The sequence below is a fragment of the Choristoneura fumiferana genome, chromosome 30, assembly GCF_025370935.1.
Source record: "Choristoneura fumiferana chromosome 30, NRCan_CFum_1, whole genome shotgun sequence".
Lineage (NCBI taxonomy): Eukaryota > Metazoa > Arthropoda > Insecta > Lepidoptera > Tortricidae > Choristoneura > Choristoneura fumiferana.
The window spans coordinates 8,733,466-8,750,530 of NC_133501.1; the positions used below are offsets into that span (position 1 = coordinate 8,733,466).

The 17,065-nt window shown below is 40.3% G+C and overlaps 3 protein-coding genes across 5 annotated transcripts in view; 2 read left to right on the forward strand and 1 right to left on the reverse strand.

Moving 5' to 3' along the window:
• LOC141444512 (uncharacterized) overlaps positions 1–11,885 on the reverse strand; it is a gene marked incomplete in the record, with an annotated part of 19,762 nt that extends 7,877 nt beyond the window's left edge. Inside the window, 7 exon segments of the mRNA XM_074110061.1 lie at positions 1,762–1,969; positions 3,681–3,799; positions 5,017–5,192; positions 5,786–5,932; positions 6,523–6,688; positions 10,717–10,851; positions 11,422–11,885. Coding sequence (XP_073966162.1) covers positions 1,762–1,969; positions 3,681–3,799; positions 5,017–5,192; positions 5,786–5,932; positions 6,523–6,688; positions 10,717–10,851; positions 11,422–11,529 — 1,059 coding nt within the window.
• Positions 1–17,065, forward strand: part of LOC141444833 (uncharacterized) — a 337,995-nt gene that overhangs the window by 33,520 nt on the left and 287,410 nt on the right. The gene's annotated exons all lie outside the window — the stretch shown is intronic.
• Positions 1–17,065, forward strand: part of LOC141444837 (uncharacterized) — a 38,648-nt gene that overhangs the window by 11,262 nt on the left and 10,321 nt on the right. Inside the window, exon 1 of one of the 2 annotated variants that reach the window (XM_074110549.1) lies at positions 12,053–12,304. The exons of the other annotated variant lie outside the window; for it this stretch is intronic. The gene's annotated coding sequence lies outside the window, so the exon portion shown is untranslated. Of the gene's footprint in view, positions 1–12,052; positions 12,305–17,065 lie in introns of those variants that run through there. 2 annotated transcript variants of the gene reach the window in all.

The window sequence follows — 17,065 nt, forward strand, 5'->3', positions numbered from 1 at the left end:
AGCGCGCGCAGACGTGCGGCGGCGGTGCCGCGGCGCGTGTGTGTTTACTGTGTTACCTGTTCCCCCGATGCGCCTTGCTGGCGTGCATCCTGAGGCGTGCGCGCCGACGAAAGCGCCGCCCGCAGCGCGCGCAGACGTGCGGCGTGCGGTGCGCGCGCGGTGTGTGTTTGTTTACCTGTTCCCCCGATGCGCCTTGCTGGCGTGCATCCTGAGGCCGTGCGCGCCGACGAAGCTCCGCCCGCAGCGCGCGCAGACGTGCGGCGTGCGGTGCCGCGCGCGTGTGTGTTACTGTGTTACTGTTCCCCCCGATGCGCCTTGCTGGCGTGCATCCTGAGGCCGTGCGCGCCGACGAAGCTCCGCCGCAGCGCGCGCAGACGTGCGGCGTGCGGTGCCGCGCGCGTGTGTGTTACTGTGTTACCTGTTCCCCGATGCGCCTTGCTGGCGTGCATCCTGAGGCCGTGCGCGCCGACGAAGCTCCGCCCGCAGCGCGCGCAGACGTGCGGCGTGCGGTGCCGCGCGCGTGTGTGTTACTGTGTTACCTGTTCCCCGATGCGCCTTGCTGGCGTGCATCCTGAGGCCGTGCGCGCCGACGAAGCTCCGCCCGCAGCGCGCGCAGACGTGCGGCGTGCGGTGCCGCGCGCGTGTGTGTTACTGTGTTACCTGTTCCCCCGATGCGCCTTGCTGGCGTGCATCCTGAGGCCGTGCGCGCCGACGAAGCTCCGCCCGCAGCGCGCGCAGACGTGCGGCGTGCGGTGCCGCGCGCGTGTGTGTTACTGTGTTACCTGTTCCCCCGATGCGCCTTGCTGGCGTGCATCCTGAGGCCGTGCGCGCCGACGAAGCTCCGCCCGCAGCGCGCGCAGACGTGCGGCGTGCGGTGCCGCGCGCGTGTGTGTTACTGTGTTACCTGTTCCCCCCGATGCGCCTTGCTGGCGTGCTCCGCGTGGCCGTGCGCGCCGACGAAGCTCCGCCCGCAGCGCGCGCAGACGTGCGGCGTGCGGTGCCGCGCGCGTGTGTGTTACTGTGTTACCTGTTCCCCCGATGCGCCTTGCTGGCGTGCATCCTGAGCCGTGCGCGCCGACGAAGCTCCGCCCGCAGCGCGCGCAGACGTGCGGCGTGCGGTGCCGCGCGCGTGTGTGTTACTGTGTTACCTGTTCCCCCCGATGCGCCTTGCTGGCGTGCATCCTGAGGCCGTGCGCGCCGACGAAGCTCCGCCCGCAGCGCGCGCAGACGTGCGGCGTGCGGTGCCGCGCGCGTGTGTGTTACTGTGTTACCTGTTCCCCCGATGCGCCTTGCTGGCGTGCATCCTGAGGCCGTGCGCGCCGACGAAGCTCCGCCCGCAGCGCGCGCAGACGTGCGGCGTGCGGTGCCGCGCGCGTGTGTGTTACTGTGTTACCTGTTCCCCCGATGCGCCTTGCTGGCGTGCATCCTGAGGCCGTGCGCGCCGACGAAGCTCCGCCCGCAGCGCGCGCAGACGTGCGGCGTGCGGTGCCGCGCGCGTGTGTGTTACTGTGTTACCTGTTCCCCCCGATGCGCCTTGCTGGCGTGCATCCTGAGGCCGTGCGCGCCGACGAAGCTCCGCCCGCAGCGCGCGCAGACGTGCGGCGTGCGGTGCCGCGCGCGTGTGTGTTACTGTGTTACCTGTTCCCCCCGATGCGCCTTGCTGGCGTGCATCCTGAGGCCGTGCGCGCCGACGAAGCTCCGCCCGCAGCGCGCGCAGACGTGCGGCGTGCGGTGCCGCGCGCGTGTGTGTTACTGTGTTACCTGTTCCCCCCGATGCGCCTTGCTGGCGTGCATCCTGAGGCCGTGCGCGCCGACGAAGCTCCGCCCGCAGCGCGCGCAGACGTGCGGCGTGCGGTGCCGCGCGCGCATGTGCGTCAGGTGCGACGTCGACTTGCGCGACTGGTGCCCGCACAGCCGGCACGAGTACAGGTGCCCGCGGTGCCATTTCTCGTGCTCGCGGGCTTGGCTACTGGATAATCATTATCACCATCATCATCATCATCCACAGTCAAAATACCACAAACGGGACTTATCACGCCAAAACACACGAGTAATATTTACCTCGACGTTCCGACCACATTACAAATCTCGAAAGTTTAAATAGTAGATTGATAACCAAGGGTGGAAAGTGAACCATTTCACCCGAGATTCGTGAGAGCGCCAATAGTTCGAGGGGAAATGGGTAATTTCACCCGAGTTAGACACTCTACTTTTCATTTCGACTGTGAGGAAAGTAAAATACTACAAAAAAAATGAGAATAATAAGAAATTGAAGTTACTTATATCCAACCTCCAACGGCACCTTTTCGACCTGGCCACTTGCCACGGCCGACTATAAAAAAAAAAACGAGTTGGTCATGACCAAGGAGCTTAAATACAAAACTGGAGGTTGAACGCCGAACAAAGAAGTTTGACCTTTATCTCTTTCTTTCACATTTCACGAATTACTTCCATCTCTTTCTTAACCTAACTAAAGAAAGAGATGGAATATGTTCGTGACGTAATATAGATCAAATTTCTTGTTTCAAACGGATGTTCGGCGTTCAACCTCCGTGTTGTAGGTATATAAGTTCCTTGGTCACGACGTGCATCTAGATGGCCATGCCGAAACGTGAAAAAAGTGTCATTGACGTAACTCAATTATCTTCGACTCCGTGGCTAATCGAAAAATTAAAAAAAATATATACTTTCCACCCTAGAGATGAAAACGCAATTTTCCACCCGGCTCATCTGCCCATGAAATAGTAGATTGATAACCAAGGGTGGAAAGTGACCCATTTCACCCGAGATATTTCTGGCGCTCGAACGAAGTGAGAGCGCCAATAGTTCGAGGGGAAATGGGTAATTTTACCCGAGTTAGACACTATACTTTTCATTTCGACTGTGAGGAAAGTAAAATACTACAAGAAAAATGAGAATATTAATAAATGAAATTTACTGATATACAACCTCCAACCTTTTCGCACTGGCCACTTATTGCCACGACCGACTATAAAAAAAAATCGAATTGGTCACGACACAACCAAGGAGCTTATATACAAAACTGGAGGTTGAACGCCGAACGAAGAAGTTTGACCTTTGTTACTTATTTATATATTTCATCTCTTTCTTAACCTAAGTAAAGAAAGAGATGGAATATATTCGTGACATAATAAAAGTCAAATTTCTTGTTTCAAACGGATATATAAGCTCCTTGGTCACGACGTGTATCTAGATGGCCATGCCGAAACGTGAAAAAAGTGTCATTGACGTAACTCAATTATCTTCGACTCCGTGGCTAATCGAAATATTAAAAAAAAATACTTTCCGCCCTAGAGATGAAAACGCAATTTTCCACCCGGCTATCTGCCCATGAAAATTAAACTTTCCGAACAGGAGAGATGAAAACGTTATATCATCAACATCGTCAAGCTAGCTCGTTTAATCACCTTAGCGTTAAATTCCAATTCAATAGAATCTGACAATCCTGTAGACACTTCCAGCCTACTAATATAAACACCGGGCTGCCTAGGCTTTGTGATGTGACTATTATTCTTTTTTGATTCCTTTTAGATCATAATTGCAACAACAGGGACATATATAATCAAGTGTGCCCACGATAGGGTGTCTTAAATATGTAGAAAATTGACAGATTCTATTGAATTGTACTTTATGTTATCCTGTCCCTATATTAAACTCACGCGGTGTGCGAGCGGTGTGCGCATGCGTTGCACTGGTAGCGGCGCTCGTGCGCGGTGACGGCGTGCGCGCGCAACTTGCGCGCCGTCTTATAGCGCATGCTGCATACGGGCACACGTGGCTACCGCTCTTCTGTTGACAACAGATACGTTGCAGATCTAGCCCGAAGAATGAGGGCTATCGTTTTTTGTCTCACTAGATGGCGCACTGTTGCGTGAGGTTTTTAAGTATGGCTTTCAAAGTCTGTTATTACGGGCGTGAAAACAAAGTTTAGATTAAAATCATATTTAATACAACTTAAAACCGTAGCATAAAAATATCGAGCATGCCAGAGTGTTGCATAGTCCCCGTTTTGTTCGGAAAAAAGGGAGGACAAAGGTTTCGAAAGACAAAACTTTCTCAAAACACAGACATCATTGCCCCGTAACGCATAACTGCCATAATTTAATTTCAGGTAATGCAAAATATTCACAAAATTAAAATAAACCGCGTAGCTCACCCAAAGATTTTAGAGGGGATTGGACGCTCGATTTTAATGAAAATGTGCACTTTAAAGTTGAATATTTTGCAAACACATCACTAAATCGAAAAATTGTTTTAGCAACTCCCTCATCATCATCATCATCATTAATTTAAGAGCTTAGCTTAACAACTCCCTAATGATTTTAAAATACCTATCCAACGATACCCCACACTACAAGGTTCGATAAGAAAAAAAAATCACCCCCACTTTACGTTCATGGGAGTGCTCTAAAAAAATTTTTTTTAAATTTCTGATTGTACCATTTTGTCGGCATAGTAGGGGGCCCCAAGGTAGCTCCTGCCTAATTCGGGTCCGCCGGATATCTCTCGATACGAATTTAAACTTATTTTTCACACCTCTCCTTCAGAAAAGTAACTTTTCCTCCCTGTCAAGAGGGAGCAAAGTGCAACTTTTCTGTTCAAGGCTTTTCTAAGCGTTTAATTGCAAATGCCATTTTTTTAAATTGATAATTGTAAAGCCACGCCATTTTCTATGCTGGTTGTTCTTCAATAATATTTAGATTTTTCTTTTTCAAGTTTCTTAATGCTCGGTGTGAAAAGTTGTATGAGCCACTCGGGAGCAAAATTATTTTCATCTTGGGCGTTAACACTTGAATCCCTCATTACGCTCAGGATTCTACTTTAGAATCCTTCGCTACATTCTGGATTCAATGTACGCCCTCGCCGTAAATACACCATTTTGCTCCCTTGTGACACAAATAACTATTTATGTCAAATCACAATAAACTGTGTGCTCGTCTCTATAACCTTTGCCTGCAATTTTTTTTTCGTTCTACACATAGACGTAATACTCACAACATCATGCTTCTCCTTGTGGTTATCGAACGCCGTGGCGTCGACGTACCCCCGGCAACACAGCTCGCACTTGAACGGCGCGTTCATGTAGTTGGCGGAGGACGCGCGGTCGGTCAACTCCTGGAGTTGTTGCTCCTTGGTTAACAGCAGCTCGCGGGCGTAGCCTGATTTGAAGCCTGAGAAGTGGTGTACATTCTCTAAATAATAGTCAAATACGCAGTTACTCAAAACTAGTACACCCAGGACTAGCAAACCCTTAACATACTAGTTATAGTTAATAGTACTTTAGACTAGTACACTAATAATTATACACCCTAGACTAGTACATCTTTATGCTAATACACCCTGGACTAGTACATCTTTATACTAATACATCCTGGACTAGTACATCTTACACTAATACACCATAGACTAGTACATCTTCATACTAATTCACCCTGGACTAGTACACCCTAGAATAGTACATTCCACACTGATACACCGTAGTCTAGTATAACCTGGACTAGTATATCCTACACACCCTAGACTAGTATCTTACACTAATACATCCTAGAGTAGTACATTCCACACTGATATACCGTAGTCTAGTATAACCTGGACTAGTATATCCTACACAACCTAGACTAGTATCTTACACTAATACACTCTAGAGTAGTACATTCCACACTAATACACCCTAGTCTAGTACAACCTGGACTAGTCCCGGTCTAGCACAATTTAAAACTAGTATGCGCTGGACTAGTATATATTTTTATATCATTTTACTCACCTTTCAAAAACTCCTTGTCACTATTCTTGTTGACTGTACGCAGTTTGTTTTGCGCGCTGATGGCTTGCAGCGGGATGTCGTCTTCAGAGTCCGACTGTACTTCTGGCTCTTTTACAGACGCGCGACTTTCATTATCCGACGAAAAACCTAAAAAAATAATGCTTAGCTAAACACTACAAATACAGATATAATGATACCCAATCTCGGAAATTTTGCTGGTTTTTGTATTTTTTACGGTTTTCCAGTTAATTTTTTTTTTCTTAACTAAACCGAGACTAAAACCTTAAAAAAATAGAAAAGTAGGCCTACAAGTAAAACTATATTTTTTAGGACACTAATCCATTCAGCTGCAAAATCTAATATTTAATATTTTTACTAGGGATGGGTTGAATTTAGTTTTATATTCGGCATTTACTTTGTTTTACTTTATTGGAGAACCAACGGAGATAGAATCATACAAGAACATATTATAAATGATATTATACCACAGGTTTTCTGAAAAAAATAAATGTACCGATTCTCATCAAAAAATATTCCGATAATTAATTCCGAATTCGGCCGAAATTCGGTTTAAATGCCGAACATTAGAAAAAAAGGCACTAGAAAAAATGAACTTACTTTGTACCATTTTCGACTGAAATTAATAGTAAACATGTCTGTCAAAATATGCAATAATAATGTGTCAGTGTGAAGCCGTGGTTCAAATGCTACTTATATATGTCACACCACAATAATACCTGTGAATTCTTCTTTTAAATCATCACTCTCACGTTTGACCAGCACCTCATCCTTGACTTCAGTGACTGTAGGTTCTATGTGCACCTCGACCTGCTTAGAGACGGACAGACTCACTGCCAGCTTGTGCTCTTGTCTATCTATTTGTTTGATGGAGTTTCTTGAGAGCTGGAAATACAAATAACAATCAAATGATGATAGAAAAACAAAACAATACTTTTTAATAAATTATTGTTTTATTTTTTAGAAATTTAAGTAGGTAATATATTTTTTACAAGCTTTTCTTAGCTTGCCCTGTTTATTTATTTATTTGGGTCATATCTTGGAAGCTAAATTTGACTCACTTCCAGTGGTCCAATTAACTTGATATTTGACATACTTATGTAAATTTTGATGACAATATCGACGGGTGAAAGGCTATTTGTATTAAGCGACATTTTTCGAATTTTACAGGAGAAGCAATCAAAGTTGAAAATTTCAGAAAAAAAATCATAAAAATAAAACAAATGGTTATATTTATAGAATAGTGCCAGCACTGGATTTCATTTTGCATGCTTCAAAATCAGTTTAGGTGTTATAAAAAAAACCTATTATTTCCTAAAATAAACGTCGCTTCATACAAAGTAGCCACTTTTTAGAGTCAGGATAATTGTTTTAACGAACACCAGGTTCCGCTTGCAGAAGCAGGTAAAATGGTTGAAGTGTATCGATGGTTATCTTTCAGAGTAAAGCTAAATGAATCAAGCGTCATGTCACAAGCCAAACGGTGCAAAGCAAATTAGTTTATATGCCTTATTTGTAAAAAAATAGGGGAAGTTCATATTGATTGAAGACACATGCTTATTAATAACGGGATTGTTTGAAATCACAGATTTTTCACGAATTATTTAGATGTAGGCGGTTGATACTCCAGTATTTAGAGATATGAATCAAGTCTACAAGTAAAAAAATAAAAAAAGTAAAATTATAAATCAAAAATGTTTTTACTTTTCGCAAAAGTAAACAACTTCAGCTTTAATTTTGGTTTGGTTTAGGAACTAAGTATGTAAATTATTAATTATTTTACCAAACTGGCACCTGTAACAATAATAATTATAACTACTAATCAAATCACACTTAACTTCCGTAATTTAAAACTTTACTAACAAAGTACTTATCTTGTTTTTCAAAAGCTTAATTATAATAATTGTTATTACAAGTAAATCTGGCCAACTTTGAATATAAGGGCATATAAGAAAAAAAATAGAATTTAACTAGCCAAGCTTTCCTACGGTTATACTTTAAATTGGCAACATTTTTAGTCGATGAAATAGTAGTAGTAGTATGTATCTATGTTTAGGCAGAATATAATTATTATAATCAAAGTTAGGGGTGCCACTTGATTAACTATCTATCGAATGTCATTTCATTGAAATCTATTCATAGAATATTCAATACTAATTCTTTCTCTTGGAGTTATTTCACTTCATCGACTATTCATTACTTATTAAAACAATTATTAGAACAGCAGTACAAGAAATATTATTTGCTTAAAAATATATTTCATCAACTATTCATGACACAGAAAAACAAAACATCGCTGTTTATATCTTATAAAACACCAGAAAATAGGTTAGATTAGAACTATCACTTCAAAAAAAATCGCCACCAGAAAAGTAGGTTAGGTTAGAACTGTGACCAAAAAAATAAACCGGTACCAGAAAAATAGGTTAGGTTGGGTTAGAACCCAGACCCCAACAAAAATAAATCGCTTTCAGAAAAGTATGTTAGGCTAGGTTAGAACTGCGACCCCAACAAAAACAAATCGCTACCAAAAAGTAGGTTAGATTAGGCTAGAACTGCGACCCCAACAAAAATAAATTGATACCAGGAAAGTAGGTTAGGTTAGAACTGCGACCCCAATAAAAATAAGTCGCTACCAGAAAAGTTGGTTAGGTTACGTTAGAACTGCGATCCCAACCAAAATAAATCCCTACAAAAATAAATAAAATTCATTCAAAAAGTATGAAATAATAAAATATGAAATGAAGTTCTGCCAAATAAACTAGAAATTAAAAATCGTTAATTTAAAAATACTTATTTTAATCATTCGAGGTAATGAATATTCGATAAAATGAAAAAATAGGAAACATTGACTCTTAACTGATATTCGATTAAAAGTTTGTCGACATTTCAAAGGCAAACTCAAAGTTAACTAGATTGACTGCAAGTATTATGGTGTAAATATAAAAAAAAAATTTGAAGAACCTGTCATCTTTGTGTTAAGTTTATATGAACAAAAATACAAGCCGACCATTTCTTTTCGGCTTTTTATTAAAAGTTTGCATTTATAGTTTCGCTTCGCTTATAGTTTCGCATATCAGTCACGCCGACGAAGGAGTAAAAAAACAAAAATAAAATTTTTTTCGTTGCCTCCCATAGACGTAAAGAAGGGGTGTTTTTTTTTTCTATAGTGTGGGTATCGTTGGATTGGTCTTTTAAAACCATTGGGGGTTGCCTTAACAATTTTTCGATACACTTATCTTTTTGCAAAATATTCAACAAATTGCGAATTTTCATTAAAGTCGAGCGTCCCCCTCCTCTAAAATCTAAACTGTTGAGTGAAAATTTTTGAAAAAATTCAGTTTGGTAGTAAGTACATCAAATTTACAAGGAAAATTATAAGGGCTAAGATTGCTTGAGACTTAGTAGTAGTTTAAGAGTAAATAGCATTTTTTATTATCAATGTGATCTACACATAAGTTTTAAATATTCTTGATGAAAAACCTCTCGGTATAACTCTCGTTCTCGGTATCGCACATTTTCTTTAGGTCATTTTATTTAACCTTAGTTATAGAGAGAGATGTTTTATACTTTGCATTATTAAGCAATTTCGGTTTAGAAATAATAGGGATAAATTCTTCTACAGTATTTCCTGTCATTGTGTATTTAACCGTCATGACATGAAGTTAGGGTAAGTGAAGTTAAGTTTTATGCTTTAACCTACACAACGTATTTTTATCCATATTGATTTGTATAGGTTTAAATAACTTTAGTAAAATATTTCAACGCTTGCAATGACTAGCTAGGATAAAAAAATTCGGATATAAAATGCTGAAGCAACATCGTTTTCTAAATTTGACATCGTTTAAAAATGGTTCAAGCGATATGTGGTATGAAAATTAGGTGAGAACAAAATGGTTCAAGTGACATGCTTTATTTGTTTTAGGTGCAGGCTAAATGTATTAAGCGACATGTTGGTTGATTTTTTGTGGAAAGCTACATGCTTTAACTGACGTTGTTAGTAAACTTTAAATATAGGAAAAATGTTTTAAGCTACTTTGCGTATTAGTTTAAGGAAGATAAGAACAGTTTAAGCGGAAAACCATCACAGCCTCATATAGCTTAAATCAAATGTTACTTGAAACTGGCAAATTTAATGGCACTTCATACTTTGATGTTCTGAATTAGTCCCCAAATTATGACCGGTTTAAGCGCCAAAAAAGTGCTCAGATCTTTACCAAACCCAGCTCAATCGACGCAGAAAAATCTGCTGATTGCAATGATATATATAACTCAATATCGCCCAAAGTGTCGCTTAATACAAATAGCCTTTCACCCGTCGATATAATAATCTGGTAGACTGGTACTGGTAGTGACATATTGGTACCTGCCACGATCGTCTCCGCAGGGTTAATAGTACAATGGGCACTTTTACACGTCATTTTTTAAACTACCGGCGCTTTCGGAAAGACCATCATTGCCAAGAAGAATGCGCCGCAAGAAACTTGGCAGAAAGTCATTTTTTCGTAATAATATAATCACAAATAAAATAAAATAAAATACAAATGAAATTTGGTACGGGTATGCAGTTTAAATGACAATGCAAGTACAGTCAGCAAAAAAAGCTTGTATTAAAATAAAAATTAAATTTTTAACAGGATCTTATTTCTTAATGGAAGATAAATGAACTGAAACTAATCACCGAGCTACACACACAGTAGCAGTAGCGTGGTGAAAGCTTGTGTTGCTCTGAGGATAAATTCTGGTTGAGATTGAAACGCGTCAGTGTAGTGTTGGTTGGTAGATGGGTTTGTGTGATGTGATGTGTGTATGTTCTTACGCTGTGGATGCACATTTGTTGCATGGATATAGTATAGCTATCTTAAGGGAGCAAAGTATTTGCTTCTAATTTATTCTTTGCCTCTGTTTCTAACCTCGTCGCCTCTGGTAAGCAGGCAACTGAGCAGCCTGTCTGCTGTCATGGACTTAACCCAGAGCTGGTAGCTGCTGCGGAGCAAATGGACACACATGCAGCAAACTGTGTGCGGTTTGCCATCATCAGGGTGGAACTGGAATGATAATACATATTTTTGATGGCTTCAGGCATTATATGGCAAGAGGTTGAGTCGATCAACTTTTTTTTGTACCTCATTGCCATGGTTACGACGTTCCCTGGACAACTTTGAAAAAGAATTAGTTATTTATTGAGCATATATTTTTGTCATTGTTACAAGCCCTATATTTTGTGGACTATCTCCTTAGCATGTTTGTAGCCTAATATGTTTTTTAAGAAACTATCAATGTTGTCTCTTGAACATTGGGACAGAAGAATAAACAAAAAGAATGGTGCATATCAAAGAATGGGTTTCGACTGAAACCATGAAACAGCTAGAACTGTTAGAGCTTAACAACATGCATAGGATGGGTTCTATATGTTATAACATATACAGGGTTTTCCATTGATAGAAAAACATATGATGGTTCCTTATTTTTCTTCTGAAGCGTGGAATCCTAAAAATGATATAAGTACAATATTAGAAGATTATCCTGCTGCGCAATCCCCAATCAGCAGTACAAAAGTAAATCAATTTATTGATTGATTATATGAACAAATTACCACCATTTTTATGCGCACTTACCGGTATCTGGGTTAATTTTTCATAGATTTCTTGTAAGTACGAGTTTAATATGTTGTAGACAGTTACATCGCTTGCTAAACACACTCTACATAAAAATAACTGGGACATAATGAAAGATTTTTACAAAAAAGTTGTATACCAAAATTGATTCTTAAATTAATTTAGTTTATTATTCTACAGCTGTATTGGTAACATGATAGTGTATTAGATTATCCAAATTAGTGTATCGTTTAAGAACATTTTCCTATAAAATAGATATTGTTATTACTATAAAAATAAATAAACAAAAATCGAACCGAAGACGCGTCTTTTTTTGATTGATCTGTTCTGACGGAGTAAATAAAGCCGTTACTTGTCTTTTATTACACATAAAGTTACACGAAATTAGGCTTTATCATGCAGGAACAAGGTGGTTTTTACTTTTATTTTTTTATAGTGATAGATTATCAATTGAGTAAATTTTCTACGTACTAAGCGTGTTTATCGTTTTTGACATAACTAGTGACGAACGTAATCCGAGCTGAGAATCCGGGACTCCGGGATTTTGATCTTGACTAGATTTGAGCGTTTATTTCTTATACTTTAACAATTTATAATGGGCTCGGTCGTCCGGCGGTCGACGCTCGGGCTGAGGGGGGCTCGCTTGCCCAAGGTTCCCCCCTCGGCTGTCAAATTGGCCGAATGTCCGCAAATATTTTTGTAGTAATATTAGATTTTTTTCCTTTGATGAGCGTAATATAATGCTCATTATGATTTTAAAATGTTGAGATACAGTGTTAGTGTCTTAATTGCCAGCTTTCTTCTGTATTTAAATCAGATTACACAGATATAAAGGAGTAGCAGATGCACTTTCACCGGAAATTGCCGAAATGCTTACTAATTCGTATGTATTTATTTACATTTAATTTCGTAATGTTTTTAGGTTTCTTGTCTTGTAGGTACATATCCTTAAATTAAGTATTTAGGGCTTAAATATTAAGCCATACTTTCTCATAGAGTATGCAAGAATCTTAAAGACAAAGAAAGTGCTTAGACCAACAAAGAAAAATTGAAATAAAATTGAATTGAAATAAAAAAGTTGTTCTTGATGCAAAGACTATCTATCGCCGTTCAACGCGGCAACGCGGCAAGCGTGTTGGGCACCTTTGCGCCAGGAACGATTCGAGGCGGTCTTTTTTTATAATTTAAAAATATTATTTAAGTTACCTAGTAGATTTATTATTTAGTAGTATTTAGCTCTGAGGTATATGATTGTATTTTCTATAAGTTTATATTCTTAAATTTTTTTTCAGAAATATCAGAAACCTTTCTTAGACATATATTTATCCTTAGGACAATAATATAATGTACTTTTACATATCAGTGAGACTTATTTTATTATATCTGACACAACAAACATGCATAAAATAAGTGATATAACTCTATTTCTAGGGCCGGAAGGACGTGTCAGATACTTTTGCACGCTCCGCTGTGGCAGATATTAATGCTGGTGACTAGGGTTGCCAACCGTACTCTAAAACAGAGTATTGTAATCTATATCATATAGGCGTACTCTATAATCTATAACACAAATAGCTAAAATACTCTTTTTCACACAATGTTTACTATTACTAGTGCCAGTCATGTTATTTATGCAAACTCATTATCATAACCGAAAAAGGCCGTACTCTTTATTTACCTCCTTTTTTTTTTTTTTTTTTTTTTCTTTTTTTTTTTTGAGGCTTTGAACACTCCAGGTGATCATGTCAGCCTCATGGGTGCTCGCTCATGTTTCCTACACAAGGGACATATTAAAAAATTGGTAAATGCAAATGGCTTTGCCAGATGTTGGCTCTGAGAGCCAACAATTGACCTGGCCATTGTGCATGGGGCCCAAACCCCCAAGTACCCTTCTCCTTAAGTCTGAGTTCCGAGCACATTCCAACAACAAATGGGACAAGTCATCTACCTTCCGGCAAATCTCACACAGAGGTGACGGTTTAACTCTCATCATGTGTAAGAATTTGTTTGTTGGGATGTGTCCAGAACGTACCCTGAAAGCAGATACTAACACTTTTCTTGTAAGGTTGGCAGAGTCAAACCAAGGTGTCCACATTGGACTAGCTTGGATGGTTCTGTACCAGACCCCTACACCCCTGGTTACACACTGTTCACCAAAATGGTATTCCCACTTCTGTAAACTTCTTCTTTTGATTTTGGGAATAAGTTCACTGGCAAAGGGAACAGTGTCTGTTACAGAGCCATCCATTACAGCGGCTTTCGCAAGCTTATCCACTGCTTCATTTCCTGCCAACCCTACATGAGAAGGAATCCACTGTATTTTAACAGACTTGCCTCCAGAGATCATCTCATGAATCACCTGGAGCGCTTCATAGGCAATAGGCATTCCTCTCTGACCGGACACGCATCGACTAAGATGCTGTAGTGCGCTCCTTGAATCAGATAATACTACAACAGGGGAATTATTGCCTAAGTTATTAACATAATTCAAAGCCTCTTTGATGGCTACAAGTTCCGCTCTCATGACGCATGTATCATCATGAAGCTTCCACATGAGTGAGACGTTATTTTGTGGATCAAACATAGCTGCTCCAGTTCCCTGAACACACTTTGAACCATCTGTGTATATTTTATATGCTTGGTTATATCGCACACATAGCATGTTCAGAGTACTATTTCTTAATGACTGGCTCTGCAGATGTCGCTTAGGAGCAACAATGTCGTCTATTTTATCAATTATGCATGCCCTGGCGTCAACAGATGATATCCAAGTGCTCAGAGAGTACATTTCCAGTTTGTCACTGCGATACACAGGCAAATCCTTCCACTCATTATAGATGCTTGCTAATAGAGGAAAATTTCCATCAGTAAATAAATTTCGACTGGCCAAAATGCTCTGTATCGCAGTCACAATGGAGCTGTTTGTTCTTGAAATCACTCTTAACAAAAATCTACAACCCAGCCAATAACGACGCACGGCCAAAGGAGGAATGGAGAGTTCACTCTCCATTGCTATAACCGGGGTACTACGTATGAAACCACCGCACACTCTTAGGGCTCTATTTTGCAAAATGTCTAATTTTTTCAGGTGAGAGCTAGCACAGCTTCCGTAGATGAAACTACCATAGTCCAGGCGGCTTCTCAAAAGAGATATATATAGGCGCCTAAGATGTTTAGGGTGAACTCCCCATGACCGTCCTGCCAAAACTCTCAAAACATTTATGTGTCTATAATTGCTTTCACAGAGCTCATTAATGTGGACTCCCCATCTCAAGGATGAATCGAGCCATAATCCTAAATATTTGACTCTATAAACCACCTTCAAAGCTTTGCCATTGACATCTATGTTCACATTAATATCTTTTCTTGATCTCTTAAAAACACAAACATTCGATTTAGTCTCAGACAAACATAGACCAACATTCTCAAGAAGCTTAATCATAGAGTCAATAGCAGATTGAAGAGAAACAACTGTGTCCATGATCTGCCCTCTCTCTACTGTTTTATACAACACAAAATCATCAGCATATTGTGACACACAAACTTCATTAATATTGTTACCTATTTCCATTGTTGCAATATTAAATAAAAGCGGAGATAAAGGATCTCCTTGGGCTAATCCTTGGTGTGTATGTCTCATCAAGGGATCGCCTCCACAATTCAATAAAATTCTACAACGTCTATCACAAAGAAAATTCCATAGATATTTACATATCTTATTACCTATGCCTATCTTTTGTAAAGTTGCGATTAATGAAGTTATATTTATATTATTGTATGCATTATCAACATCAAGAAAACAAGCTACAGTTGGTTGTTTTTTGCTAAATCCAAGCTGGATATCAGATGTTAGTGAGGATAAATTGTCCAAACAGGACTGAGATCGTCTGAAGCCCGTTGATGAGCCGGGAAGGAGACCCCGGCTCTCTACAAACCATTCTATTCTCCTCATAAGAATCAAATGCAAAATCTTACATGGACAAGGCATTAAGGAGATTGGACGCAATGAAGACGGCAAGGTAGGGTCCCTTCCCGGCTTAAGTAGGGGAACTATCTGGACGTCTCTCCACTGATCCGGGACAATACTGGTCTCAATTATAAGATTAAATAATTTTAAAAGAAATGATTTAGCTTGGTTCGAAAGATTATATATCATAGAGTATGATATATTGTCAATCCCTGGAGAAGTGTCCTTTTTTTTTAAACAATTTGTAAATTCAGTGAGAGTGATAGGTATTTCTAATATGGAAGGTTGCAAGTAAGAAAATAATGGGCCCGGTTCAACTGCACCATCTGGGGTTAGTGAATGAAGCAGACTCCTGGCGTTGTCGGGGTCGACACCAGCACATCCTCCAGCGTTTCCCTTCATCCATCTCATCTTTCTCCACATGGCAGAAGCGGAGGTTTCATGTTCGATGCTCGTACAGAAGTCTTTCCAAGCCTTCGATCTAGCCCTTTTTATTAGGGCACTGGCTTTTGATACCTTATCTTGCCAGCAAGAAAGATTTGACGGAGTAGGGTTACGTCGCACCCTTGCTAGAGCCAGACGTCTTTCTGCAACAGCTTTGGATATTTGAGAGTCCCAGTAATGTTTGGGTCGAAACGTTGATGCAGGATCCTCGCTTATTTTGATCCAAGGAATGTGTTTATCTGCCAGTGATTGGATGTTCTTCATAAACAAGTCGTAACCAGCCTGGACATCATCAGGGACTGGAACTCCAAACACCGTTGTTGACTCCCTATTGTATTCCACCCAATTCGCCTCCTTATAGTTTCTTTTCTTGGCAAACAACTTGGATCTGATATAGCCGCAGTTCATTTTTAATATCACATGATCACTGCCCAAATTTTCGTTAGTGGTCTGCCACCCAACATTAGTAGCGATGTCTGTTGTAGCAAATGAGACGTCAGGTGAAGATGTCTGTAAATTACCGTTAACCCATTTAATACGAGTGTGCGAACCATCATTGAGGCATATGAAGTCATTTTCAAACATAGCTTTGTATACAGTTTCTCCTTTTCTATCAGATTTGCACGACCATAGGGCATGATGAGCATTGATGTCTCCAATTATTAGACACTCTGACTTAAATAAACTGAAGATCGTATCCCAATCCTGTTGAGTAGTAGTCACCGAAGGAGGGCAATATATAGATATAATATGTTTGAGACCAGGGACATTAAATATTTCAATTATCATGACTTGCATTTGAGAATTAGTTGTATTGCAACTATAAGGTCTCTGCGTAAATTTAATTGATCTGTGTATAATAGCACACAAACCGCCATACGAGTCGTCCCTGTCTGCTCTTACTACGTTATATCCGCTAAACTTAACAGCATTCCTTTCGGAAAGCCAAGTTTCACTCACAAATGCCATATGAATTTTATTTTGGTGTAATAAAAGTTCAAAATTTTTAGCTTTAGGTTTCAAACTATTAGCATTCCATTGGTAGATACTTATTAAGTTCTTTTTTATTGTGTTACTGGCCATTGTTTTGATTTCCTAACAGCTTTAACAGCATCTCTATTGTTATATATTTCTGTACTAAATGTTTTATTTCCCTCCAGACAAATTCCACAAAAACTCTAATTTTATCTTCCAATTCACCTTCTGTGGATAAGGCTTCTTTTATTTTGTCTA